This window comes from Heloderma suspectum, chromosome 2 (assembly GCF_057233095.1).
Source record: "Heloderma suspectum isolate Gila_16-S chromosome 2, 16-S_ref, whole genome shotgun sequence".
Taxonomy (NCBI): Eukaryota; Metazoa; Chordata; class Lepidosauria; order Squamata; family Helodermatidae; genus Heloderma; species Heloderma suspectum.
This window is the reverse complement of record NC_139459.1, coordinates 183,928,770-183,942,268: the sequence shown is the minus strand read 5'-3', so window position 1 is coordinate 183,942,268 and position 13,499 is coordinate 183,928,770. Positions and strand designations below refer to the sequence as shown.

General features: G+C 45.2%; 1 protein-coding gene and 1 pseudogene across 3 annotated transcripts; one reads left to right on the top strand and one right to left on the bottom strand.

Annotated features, from left to right (window-relative positions):
* Positions 1–638: 638 nt before the first annotated feature.
* On the top strand, positions 639–8,962 carry SLC61A1 (solute carrier family 61 member 1). 2 transcript variants are annotated; one of them, XM_084836671.1, is made up of 2 exons: positions 639–694; positions 3,666–8,962. In XM_084836671.1, exon 2 carries the CDS (start codon positions 3,715–3,717, stop codon positions 5,071–5,073), a length of 1,359 nt encoding a protein of 452 aa, XP_084692797.1. In that variant the 5' UTR covers positions 639–694; positions 3,666–3,714; the 3' UTR covers positions 5,074–8,962. The 2 variants fall into 2 exon arrangements, with proteins under 2 accessions (XP_084692797.1, XP_084692798.1); XM_084836672.1 differs by having other exon boundaries at positions 639–814; positions 3,666–7,345.
* Positions 8,963–12,315: 3,353 nt separating this feature from the next.
* Positions 12,316–13,312, bottom strand: LOC146353526 (pseudouridine-5'-phosphatase pseudogene; annotated as a pseudogene). Its single transcript, XR_014788091.1, has one exon. The product of XR_014788091.1 is annotated as a pseudouridine-5'-phosphatase pseudogene (transcript).
* Positions 13,313–13,499: the final 187 nt, after the last annotated feature.

The window sequence follows — 13,499 nt, the reverse complement described above, 5'->3', positions numbered from 1 at the left end:
ATCACCTTGCTGGCATGTGAAATGAGCGCAATGGTGCGGTAGTTTGAACACTCTTTGGCACTGACCTTCTTTGGAATTGGAATGTAAACTGACCTTTTCCAGTCTTGTGGCCACTGTTGAGTGTTTTTCTGATATTTATGTACCGCTAAATACAATAAAATCCCTAATCAGCTTACATGTAAATATTAAAATCACATTTTAAATACAACGTTAACAACTATTCCAATTACAATAAGAGCAATACAAAGGTAGGGCGAATAGAGACGCAATCTTGTGCATGTTTACTCGGAAGCAAGTCCCACTATGTTCAGTGGGGCTTACTACCTGATAAGGATGTTGAGGATAGCAGCCTAAACGGTACAAGAGGGAGGGCAACTTCTGGCTTTCCGGGGGGGGGTTGGCCTACAACTCCCATCAGCCCTAGCCAACGTAGCCAATGGTGAGGCATGGTGGGAGTTGTAGGCCAACCCCCCCCCCAGAAGAGCTACCAGTAGCGTTCCTGCGTAAGGGCGCCGGACGTCGCCTTGAGAGACTCTTGGCTGGCGGCCTTGCATCACGTGAGCAGCGGCATGGCGGCTCCGAGCGTCCTGCTCCTGCGTTCGGCGAGTCTCGCCAGGCGGAACCGGAAGCGAGGCGTTGATCGTGCAGCGTGAGTTCGTCCGAAGAAGTCGGGGCTGAGCGGCGACCTGGGCAGGTTGGTAAGGGGAGGGGGCGCGTGTGATGGCGTAAGTGTACAGTGAGGAGGTGGGCTGCAGGAGGGAGCCCCTGCGAAAGGATCGGAGATGATCTGCTGGAAGCTGAGCTGACCTGGAAGGTAGAGACGGAAATTAGTTTGGGGCGAGTCTGGGGAAGCCAAGGTGGCAGGCAGCTCACAGGTGGAAGGGACACGCTGCTTTCTCAGGATTAGAGTCTACAGCTGTGCAGGCGGGGACAGTGGTCCTGGATGCAGTGTTTCATATGGGGGACACACCTCCGATTAGGGCTCTCGTGGTTTTAACAGAAGCACGGGAGGTGAAAGAGGCCCTTTCCTCCCTAATTCGTGTTACCTTCACCTAGACGTTCAATATCTACACTAGATGCCTGATTTGCCGTGATCTGTGCCTGTGACTGTAGGCATTTGTGTAGGGGGAGGAGGTGTATCGAAGACTCCCCTCACTCAACTGAGCGAGCCTATTCTGTTGCTGAGTCGCTCTTGTTTTGGGATGAATGTCTGACCAGAATCTGTAAATGTGGTTTATATCCTGTTACTAGATGTGTGATGTTAGAATTGCCTGTTCTACAGTTATTAGGTTGTGTTTTCTATAGGCAATACGTTTTTCCTACTTACATTAAAAAAAATATTTCCCCCAAAATGGGGAATTTAAGACATTTAACGGTTTGAGTTAGCCAGACTTGCTAACTGTCTGGCTAAACAGACAGACAGTTGTCTGTCTTCCCTAGAGACTTCCCTAAAGACTTCCCTAAACCTCACTATAAGAGCTAGGAATGCCTGTTCAAGCCTTATTTAGGTCTAAGCTATGCTGTTCCTTTAAAGCTCACAATAAGAAAATTCCCTTATCTCCTCTGACCTCATAACAGGTGGCTGTCCCTGTTCTAAAGCTGAGGAACTAATGCTGAATTATTATGTGCCCAAGGCCACCAAATTTATCACTTGGCTTACATTTGAGCAATTATCTCCTAGTGACACTGGCTGATGGCTCATTAAGTTGATGAAGGGTGTAGTGTAATTTGAAAACTTGCACAAGACAGATGTTGGACTGGTAAAGGGATAAATTGAATTATGTTTAGTTATCACTGATAACTGATTATACTGTGGACAGTGATTGATGCACAGCAGTAAGGGTGTGTGAGGAAACAATGTTTGCAATCCCTTTCTGAACTCTTGAGTTTCAAATACCCTTTCTGGTTTTCAGTACTGATATTTGTATGGAATTAAAGTGGGGTGTGGATTAGGTGGTGATTTGACTTAGGTTTGCATGACAGCTAAACTGAATAGTTGGGCTGTAGCGTCCAACTGTGTGGAAGTTGTAATTCAAGATTGCTGCAGTAATATCACACTGATGATGTCAGATTTTGTTAGTGACTTCTTTCTTCTAGCTGTAAGAGTTATGGGAGACATTCTAATGACAGGCTCTAAAAGAGTCCTTAGGAGACATTTTCACAGTCCAGCAAAACACTAGTGTTGATACCTCTCAGACTGGTGGTGGTATCTACCAGTTCAACTGGTAGATCTTGTTTTTCACTGCTCATGCGGGAGTCATTGAAACAGCATGAGGAAACTTAGAACTAGCATCCTCTAGTAAGCTCAAGATCATGCAGCCTTTCTCTTTCTCAACTCTCTTTCTAGTTTGGCTTAACTAGAAAATGGAGAGACCTCCTGTATATTTGAGTAGTTAAGTTTCAGGCAGCAAAGAGCATTTCAGCTGGTCTTTCTGTGTGTACAAGGGGGAGAGCATGTACTCTTTCTGTCCAAGGTTGGAATCTGCTAACTGGAATGAAATTAGGAAGCCTGAAAGATTTCAGCTTTTATGAGGGTGGGGATCTTAGCCCTCCTGGTGATGGGGAAAGGTATTATAAAATTCTGGTTTTATCCATAGAACAAAGCTTGCGGTAGCTGGAATGCCCTGCATTGCTCTCCATCCCAACAACCTATTTTGCAACTTGTATCTAATCTTCATATACTTCTGTCTCTGCATTTCACCCTTTGCAATTCCAGTCCATGCCAACACACTCATTGTTCAAAAACTTCCAAGATGAAATTGAAAGATAAAATAACTTATTCATTGTAAACTAATATTTCAAATAATTAACAGAAGTAAATTAGCTGGTAATAGTTATTGGTCTTTTTTACTAGCCTATATGGCCACAAATACTGATAACTGTGAACCGTAAGGAGTGCCTTGCCAGATGAGACCAAATGTCTATCTAATCCAGCATTCTCTTCCCAAGAGCAATCTGGAAGCTTACAAACAAGGCTTGAAGGTGATGGTCTCCCCCTGTGTTAAGTGCCTGGCACCTGGGGCTCAGGACCGTATTGATTTGGGATGGACATTTTGTGGCTAAATCATAGCCCTGACAACCATCTATTATCCTGAATATATGGAACATCAGTTGCATGAAAGAAAAAAGTGAGTTGACCACTTCCACTTTACACAAGCTTTTCTTCTTGGCTACCTGGAAGTAGCTTATCACAGGTGACCAAACAAAAAGTTGTTCACAAGTGTGTAATAGACATCTACTTATTATGTAGATAAGCCATTTATCTACATACATAAATGGCTGGACAGCCATTTGTCAGGGATGCTCTGACTTGGGTTCCTGTATTGAGCAGGGGGTTGGACTCGATGGCCTTGTAGGCCCCTTCCAACCCTACTGTTCTATGATTCTATGTGTAACTTAATTGTTTTTCAGAATTTGGGGTACCTTTGTGAGGGTGTGAGAGAGCAAGCACGATCAAGGCTAAGTACATACAATTTGGGGGGGCAGGGCTTTTTGAAAACAGAAGTGCACCACAAATAACTATGTTTAACTGTAAGTTGCCTTGGGCTGAAAGGCGACTCATCAATTTACAAATAAAATAAATATATGTTCTTCCTTCCTAATATTATTGAGAAGTGACCTGTTGTAACTGTTCCCTTCATGTCTCACGTGTTTTTCTCTTTCAGGTGTGTTGGGCGTAGATCTTGGGAAACGCACATGATGATTTGAAGCACCATGCTGATCACTGCCTATGTCGCTTTTGCTTTCCTTCTGGTGATATGTATTGGCCTGGAGTTCTCTGCCTGCCGCTCCAAGCTCACTGGCAGGTCTTGCTCCAACCCAGCCTTCCTGCGTTTCCAGCTAGACTATTACCAGGTCTACTTCTTGGCTCTCGCAGCTGATTGGTTGCAAGGACCTTACCTTTACAAACTGTACCAGCACTATCACTTCTTGGAGGCCCAGATCACCATAATTTATGTCTGTGGCTTTGCGTCAAGTGTGCTGTTTGGGCTGGTCTCCACTTCCTTGGTTGACCTCTTGGGCCGTAAGAAATCCTGCATCCTCTTCTCCTTGACTTATTCTATCTGCTGCCTTACAAAGCTCTCTTGGGATTATTTTGTGCTAATTGTTGGAAGGATATTAGGGGGGCTGTCCACTGCCCTGCTGTTCTCCGCCTTTGAGGCATGGTACATCCATGAGCATGTGGAGCGCCATGACTTCCCAGCAGAGTGGATTCCTGCCACCTTCTCCAAGGCAGCCTTCTGGAACAGCATCATTGCTATTGGAGCTGGGGTGGTAGCCAATGTCTTTGCGGAATGGCTGGGCTTGGGCCCAGTGGCTCCCTTCATGGTCTCCATTCCCTTCCTCATGCTGGCTGGTGTCTTGGCTATGAAGAATTGGGACGAGAATTATGGCAAGAAGAGGGCGCTGTCCAGGACTTGCACCGATGGCTTGAAGTGTCTCCTCTCCGACCGCCGGGTTCTGCTTTTGGGTACCATCCAGGCCTTGTTTGAAAGTGTCATCTACATCTTCATCTTCCTCTGGACTCCTGTCCTGGATCCCTACAACCCACCCTTGGGCATTGTCTTCTCCAGTTTCATGGCTGCCAGCATGGTGGGTTCGTCGCTCTACCGCATTGCAACCTCCAAGAAATATCACCTCCAGCCCATGCACATCCTTTCCCTCTCAGTCCTGATGGTGTTCTTCTCCCTCTTCATGCTGACTTTCTCTACCAATCCTGGGCAGGAGAACCCTTCAGAATCCTTCTTGGCCTTCCTGCTCATTGAGCTCTCCTGTGGGCTTTACTTCCCTTCGATGGGCTTCCTCCGGCAGAAGGTGATCCCCGAGAAAGAACAGGCAGGTGTGATGCACTGGTTCCGCGTTCCGCTGAACCTGCTGGCCTGCCTCGGACTGCTCATCCTCCATGACAGTGACTATAAGACGGGCACCAGGAATATGTTCACCATCTGCTCCGTCATGATGGTGTTGGCCCTCCTGGCTGTTGTAAGCCTCTTCACTGTGGTCCGTAACAATGCAGAGCTTAGGTTGCCCAGTCCGCTGGGTCAGACTGAGGCCTCATCTCCTGAGCTCTGATCCCAGTGTGTTATGAATCCTTTCTGGGGGAAGATGCTCCAGGGCTATCCAGTTGTCCATAAAACATCATAGTGCTGGTACGGTATATAGGCAGGGACTTTCCAAACAGAACACTGAGCCTCTGGCTAGGCGTGTGTGTCTCCTTTCCACATAGGAGTGGGGGGAAACCTTCCTTTGCCCTTTCAAGCAAAGAGGGCCCACATCAGACAGCTTGATTGAAGCTAGCTTTCTTTTCTGCACCTTGGAGTTCTTGGTTGCTGAAGCATCTTGACTTCTGCTAGCGAACCATGGGGTGGGGTGGAGGGCTGCTTTCTACCACTTCATCCTGGATAGATGGTGGCAGGTAATGGGTTAAAAGGACATGGCTCTCTTTTTAGAAAGTGAGCAGTGAGGCTGATCAGCTGAATCATCCATTGTCAGTATTGAACGTGATCACAATGTCAACCAAATTCTATCTTGTTGACCCTCCTGCTTCTTTAAATAAAATAAAAAAGCTGCTCTCATGACTCAGTTTATTTTAGGGGTAATAGTGCCAGGTCTAGACAACTGTTTCATAGATTAGGATTTGGAGTATTTTGAATTTCTTGATGCAGGCGTATGTCTTGTACACTTTGCAATTATACTGGGCATCTGTTTTACTACATAGCAAGGAATAAGAACTTTTCTTATTTCTGGGTTCCGGCTTTCAGTTCTTTCTTTTTTTTCTTTTAAGATTCTGTTCCCATTTACTGAGACATGTAAAAATATTATGTGTTCAATTTTGGGTCATAAACCACATTAACACCTGGGAAAGGCAGGATAAAAATCTTCCAAGCGAAGGCTCTGAGACTAAAAAAAAGTTGGGGGTGGAAGAAGTTTTTAGTAAAGGAGCATGAGACGCTTTACTCCAGCCTTCTGCAACCGAGTGCCCTCTGGATATTTGGACTACAACTCCCAGCATTCCTCACCATAGGCTGTGCTGGCTTGTGCTGATGGAAGTGGAAGTCCAAATCATATGGAAGGGGAAAGGTACTTTATTCTGTTATAGCACATCTGTATTTGTATGATTGTCTATCCACTTGCAGAAGTCAGAAGGGTTGGAAAGGGACCACAAAGCACATCCAGTTAAATCCCCTGCTGATGCAGGAAATCCACTACTACAACATCCTTATAGAATCAGGCAAGGTTTTTTATGCACAATGTTTCTGGATAAGAGCAAAGGCTCATCTAGCCCAGTTTTCTGTTTCCATCAGTGGTCAAACAGATATTGCTGCAAAACTCACATGCAGACCATTTATCTCTTCCTGTTTTGCCCCAGCATTGGGTACTCAGAGGTAATATCTTAAAAGAGGCATTCCCCCTTTTTTCACACATGGGAGGGAATGCCTTTTCCAAAATGACATCTGCTATGATACGGTCATGCTTCTAAAAGCCAACTAAGCATGCTTGCTTTTATCAGGACTATTTTTATTCAAACATGAGTGTGTGCAGATGTGCATAATTAATTGACTAAGATTTCTTTAATTTCCTGACAGCCTTTAATCTAGTTAATGCTGAGCCTGTTCTTTTACTAACTTGCTGTTACAGGATGCTTCCGTTCTGAAGTTATAAGCCTTGATTTTTCCCCCTTCCTGTGCATGTGCACAATTAACAGCACATACCACTGGAGAAGAGCAGAAGCAGTTGAGATAAAAAGGGATGTTCTAACCATGAACTCGTCTGTCCTTCTAGACCCTAGTTCCTCACGTACTGCCTGCCAGTATCTTGTATATCTTTCATCTCTTGCTGTCCTGCCTGTATCTTTTCTTTCCAACCCCTGTGAAGTTGTTAAAACATACAATATCATTGCTACAGGAGACTGACTTCAAACTTACCTTTTTTCCTGGCTAGGAGGCAACTTAAATCAGTCTCCTGTTAGTAAAAAGGAATAGTGTTTTGTTTTTTCCATGAAGTCTTGCACGGTCACTAGGTGGATGTTAATCATTAAGACTCCATATTTTATTTGTTGTGGCATGAAAAGTTCTGCCACATTTAATGTGGATGTGGTGTTGCCACATGCTAACTTTTTCAGTAGCCCAGTGTCACCTGGAGTTATGAGCATATCCTAGACTACAAGGGACCTGTTGGAAGGCTTCATTTCTCCTGCCAGGACCTGTTTGCAGGGCTCCAGGAAGTCTTGATGAGCAGGCTGCATCCTAAACTCATTCTATCTTCTTTGGGCCATTCACTTATGTTCAATCTGCTGCTTGGTGTGACGATTTGTGGACAAGGTAGCCTTATAAATAAACCTCCAAAAGTTACTAGCCCACAAAATAATTTTATGAGCTCATCTTATACCTTTTACTCATTTGTGGCACATTGGTGGCCTGTAAAGGGAAATGCCAACAATGACAACCCAGCTCCTTTCAGATTCCTGAAGGCTTCCTACCTGGTTGCCTGGAGCTGATGCGTATCGTAGGCACACAGACAAGTAGCAGTTCGTAAGCCTGAGACAGGGTTATTATGCTGATAGTGACATGAGAAAAGTAACGGAACAGTTACAGTTGCTACCCAATACCTTCCTAAACCAACATATAAGCAAGCAGCATCTTCTGTGGAGATGATTAAGTGAACTCCAGCTACCACAGAACACTTTGTCTTCCTGGAAATTGCTGTCCCATCCCAGTCATAGCTTGAGAAACTAGAACGTACAGGGTTATGTCTCTATGGAAGCTGGCTGCTGCCCGTTTTTGTAGCATGCTTATCTAATTAGCATCATTGTCGTATGGAGAAGATTGTAAGAGCAGTGATGCATGACAAACCAGCTGGCTGGCCTTTACCATGAAGCAATGGGAAGCAATTGTTGCAGGCAGCAGATTCTAAAAGGCCTGTCCTTTTCCTGCTACAATCTCCAGTTGCGTGCAATTTTTTGTTGATGCTAAAGGGAAGGTGTCAGTTTGACCTTTTTGCTTCAGCTGAAAAAATGCCTAAAGGCATTCATCATTCCCCACCCCAACCTTCTTGCCAAGATGCTCACCCCTATGCTCTTCTTTACATGCTACAAGTTTTGCAGAAGCCTTGGTTTTCTACCTGTCTATACTGAAAGCTGGGAAGCTGACTTGTACTACTAAAACTTCAGTACAGACAGTAACTTAATGCAACATGACGAAGCTGCTTTGGTCCCAAACAAACCATTGATCCATCTCATTCAGTATTGTCCACACTGACTGGCAATGCCTCCCCAGGGTTTCAGACAAGGGACGTTCCCAGCCCTACTTGGAGATGCCAAGGGCTAAAGCTTGGATTGAACTTTTTTGTATGCAAAGCATGGGCTTGACCACTGAGGTATGGCCCTTCCCATAGGGCAGTTCTACATATTAGGATTGCTAAAAGAAATGCTGTTTTTAGTAACTGGGTAATATGTGGATATCATACAAACCTGAATGGGTGGCTTAAAACCATGGCACAAATTAATTTCCAAAATGTGTGTACATGGGTGTCCATCTGTGACACTACTCTCCCCTGTAATAATCATATTTGTGTAGCCCTGCTCTTATGCAATAGACAGTCAAGATTAAAAAGGGGATGTTCTAGTCAAGAATGTCTGTCCTGGCTGGGTTAGCAGCTTGTTCCCTTACTGTCTCCACTTCAAAATATTTGTCTAATCTTTCTTTACAATTGAAAACCAGCCCATGCCAACAGAAGTGCCAGTATAAAGATCCCTGGATGGAATATAGATCTCTGTATATAACCGGCACCACAACAGTACCCAAATCTAAAACAACCTTAGAACATTTCATAAAAAAACCCATCCACACCCACAAAGAACCTTAGGACATATGTATATATGCATACATGCTAGGATAAACAAAAACAATATGGTGATGTTTGATTACTTGTTATCTATTTATATTTAATAAAACCTTCATATAAAAAACTAACCTTTTCTTTAAGAGTGGAGTTAAGGTGCTGAAACATTTACCTATGCACTAAAAGCATAACACTTGTAAATTAAGGCTCCTGTCTAAATTGTGTGCTACATAAGCAGTAAGCATATTGCCTAGTCTTGCATATTGCCTAGTCTTGCATATTGTGCTGGCTTTCAGCTTAGAGACTATGCATTCACATTTTCCCTTAGCCTTTCAGCCCTAATATTCTGCAGATTGGAGATGAGCCTGAAGTTCAAGATGCTATGGGGGTAGTGACCACCTGGCTCCACATTGATCCCTGTTTGCTTTAATTTGGGTTAGAGAGTATGGCATACATATCGTATACTGGAGTGGGCAGGAAGTAAACAACAAGATTTATAAATGCAGGATGTAGGGAGGGATACAGGGCTGGGGCAGACAGGCACTGGAGTGAGTGTGTGTGCGTGTCACATGGTGGCACACAAGTCGGCAACAGGAGGAGGAAAGTCCTGTATTTATGAGTAAACATGCATAGTATTGGCCTTGTCTGGCTCTGTTTAAAATTGTTTTAATTTATAAGTTGAGCAGAGTATGTCGTTTTTACTTTTGGTTAAACATGCACAAGATTGTACGTTGTAGCTTAATATACACTTTTCAGAAGACTAAATGTCAGAATTAGAATGTAAACGTCTGTGTCTTATTTTAGTTTAACTTCTTGCTGACCACAACTTCAGTGTTTCCTTCAACCTGCAGAGGAAGAGGATGAGGAATAAAAGATGGAAAGGAAAGCAATGATGCTGAAGTTGGTTGCTAGTTCCAATTCCTTATTTGCATGAGCTCAATCATAACTCAATTAGGAGACTTAAATTTAATGTCGAATACATTTATATGTCTCTTTACCATGCAAATAAGCTTTGGCTTAGCCCATATCATATCTCCATGACTAGAAGACTGTCCCTTTGGAAATCCACAATAATTATCTCCAATCAAAATGGTTAGTTTTGCGCAATGCTCATTAATACATGATGACCCCAGAAGGCAAATAAGGAACCTAAGTTGTAATGGAGCACACTATATGAGAGTTAATGACGTGCCTTGCTTCCATGGTGCAGACACCACGCCTTCAATTCTCAATTGCCATGCTTTTTGGTGCATGAGTGAATTTTTAAGAGCCTCTTCTTTTAAACGTGAGGTTTCCAATGTGGTGCTCAGGGGGGCCTGCGAGGTCCCCTATCCCACCTGACCTTTCTTAAGATGTTATCAACATAACTAATTTTTAACTGGGAAGCTGACATGCTGCAAAGTGAAGTACTGGCCTCCAGCACCATCTTGATTTCCAGGAATGGCTCTGAGCACTAGAGGCATTCTTGGAAAAGAAAAAATGGTGAGTGGCTCTAGCCCAGCATGCTCGTCTACCCAGAAAAAAAGGAAAAGGTAAGCTGGGGGAGTGATAGGGAGCATCCTGAGGGGCTAGTGGGGTGAGGAGCAAGGGGGTGTTTTGCCTGTGCATGCACGTGTGTGTGTGAGAGAGGGAGTGCATGAGCGAGAGAGCTGGATTTTGTCTGGTGTGTGTGTTGTGCCTGTTTTTTTGGGGGGGGCAATTGCCTTTGTGTGTTTCTCTGAGCACAGTCTGTCTTCTGTGAAATGGGTATTTTGTTGTGCTTTGTGGAGGCAAATTTGGCACTTGTGGCTCAGACCCCACCTCTGCCTTGCACTCCGTTTCTTGGCCAAGTTACTTCTCTCTGAGCCTCGGCAGTTTGCCTTCTGAAAAATGAGCATTGGAGCAGAAACCCATGGGTTCAAAAGAATGGTTTTGTGTTCTGGAGGTCAGACCCACTTCTGCCTTGTACTTAGGTTGCTGGGCAAATTACTTTTCCTTTAGCTTCACCAGCTTGCTTTCTGAGGAATGGGTGTTTTGTGACTGGCCATGTCCACATGACAGCCATTTTGTGAATAGACAAGCCCTCCCACTCCATGGCAGCCATGTTATGAGAGCACCATGGCACTCTCCAAATTCCAATGTGCCCACCAATTCAAAAAGACTGGGAACCCCTGTTTTAAACCAAAGCTTTTTTCACCCTAGACTTTCCGGGTTTTTTTTAAAGGAAATTTACTAAATTACTTGAGTTATCTGTGTGTGGGGGGAATGTAATGTTCTTGTGACTTTACAATAAGTAACATTTATACTGCATTTAATAGTTTGAAAGCACTTCACATATATTAGTAATCTTTACATGAACTCTGCAACTTAGGGCATTTTGATTATCCCTGTTTTTACCTTTGAAGTTTGCCCAATTCTCAAGAACTGTATGAGGCCCAATCCAACTCTATGCTTCTATGAAACCCTGGAAAGCCTCTGCCAGTCAGACAATACTGAGCTAGGACTAATGTTCTTACTCAAGACAGTTTCTCTTTCCACTGGACTGCTGCTTTTGAAATACTTCTTTCCACACAGGGCTATCCCAAGACATTTTACTGCCTGAGGTGAAGCAGCAAAAGACACACCACCCCCACAAGTCAAGTTCCATAGTACCTAAGGCCAGTCACATTATTTTGGCATCCGAGGCAGAAAACTCCTCAAGTATCTCTCCTTTTCCCTGGCAGTAAAACCCCCCATTATAATCATAATGTAGATAACCTTTAACCATTTGCTGCCCTTTAATGACAACCAAAATCAGCTGCCTGAGGTAGCCTCCTTAATGTACCTAAAAGAACTCACTGCTCCCAGTTCCCCATGAGGAAAGAAACTCTGCAGATGTTCAGAGGCACACTGCCCTAAGTGCCTATATTTCTGTAAAAAGAAAAAAAAAGGTAACCTGCCCCTTAGCCTAGCTACACAGTGTGCAGTAAGGTGTCATCTGAAGATGAGTTTGCATCTTGTCTGTCTTTGGGGGTGGGGGCAGCAAAACAAAAAACCCCATCATTATAATTGGCAGGCACAATTTATGTACTAATAAAATGCTCATGACTGTGATGGGTGCAGTGTGTATGTGGAGAGAGAAAGACTTGTATATTACCTGAGGCTGCAGTGTATGTTTCAGTACCCACAAGGAGCCATTTTACCTCCCTGCAGGATTACCTTTTCCAACTCGGTGCCTTCCAGATATTTTGGACTTCAACTCCCAGCAGCCCTAGCTAGAATGACCAAGGTCGAGAATGCTGGGAGTCATAGTCCAAAATATTTAGAGGGTGCCAGGTTGGATAAGGCTGCGGTAGCAGGTGCAGTCCAGGCAGAGCATCTTTCCATCTAGCTCCCATATGGGTTTGAATAAAAGGGCGTTGGTTATCCAGTAAACTTTAAGTACGCAATTGAAAGAAGTAATTACCAGAGGGGTTATGAGCCCTTTGAATAAAAAAACAACTCTACTCTTTCATCCAGTGCGGAAGACTAAATTAAGTTGGTGAATATGAAACCGGTCTCAACCAAATTTGGGTAAGCCAAACATTTCTGGCTTGAAGTCATTCATCGACTGGAGCGTCAGGGTTGCTTCTGCAGTAAATTCCTTCTTCAGGTTTTCGTCGGGCACCATGACCACTTGCATCCCCGCCCCTAGGGCCGCTGTGACGCCGTGGGGCGCATCTTCAAACACGAGGCACTTCCCTGGGGGCGTCGGAGGCTCGAACCTCTTCGCGCAGACGAGATAAATATCCGGGGCCGGCTTGCCGTGCTTCACTTCGGGGTCATCTCCCGTGACAATGTGATGAAACAGACCAAAGACGGGTTCGAGGTGTCCCGTCTTCATCTCGTACCACTCCCGCACCGAGCTGGTGGCGATCGCGATGGGGATCTTGCACTGATGGAGATGACGGACGAGTCTTTCGACGCCTGGCAGTAGCGAGGCGGTTGGAAACAATTCCCTTTTCTTCGCTGTAGTTTCACGCATGATTTCTGCGGGGGTTAGGGGGATGTCGAGGACCTTCCGGACGATCTCGACCGCCTCCGCCTCTCTCCTGCCCATAATTAAAGTCTTCTCTTCCCAAGTGAATTTCTTCCCATAGCGGCCGCACAGCTCTTGGAACACGATGGTATATAAGGTTTCGGTATTCAGGAGGGTGCCGTCCAGGTCAAAAATGACGTGAGTGACGGGCTGCAGCGGCTTGCCGCTGGCAGGGGTGGCCATCGCGCTGCTGCAGCAAGGAGCAGCAAAGCCACCGTCGAACAAAGTTGCTGAGCCTGGCAGGCAGGCAGGCAGGCTGGCTGGCTGGCGCGCTGCCGTTGCCCCGACGGCTTCTATGATTTCACCTCGCTCCTTTAATGCCACGTTCGCATTCTGCTTGCCTGCCTGCCTGCCTGCTCGACTTAAGGGTGCCACCAACCACCAGCCCAAAGGTGCCTCCTCCGGCTAGTAGTGGCGCTGGTTGCTGCCACGGACTAACGCGGCTCCCCCTCTGGATTTGAGGGGAAGCCGCGTTAGTTCCGTTGCAGCAGTAACAACCCAAGAGTCCGGTTGGTGGTAGTTTAAAAGACGACGCCATTCATCTCTTCAGGATCGTTGCCGCAACTTGCAAGGCTCTTTCGCTCAGCCTTCTCCAACCCTGGTGGGCTCCAGCTCCCATGGT

Excerpts from the sequence above, each read along its gene's own strand:
- SLC61A1 (XM_084836671.1), top strand. The coding sequence starts at position 3,715 with ATGCTGATCACTGCCTATGTCGCTTTTGCTTTCCTTCTGGTGATATGT.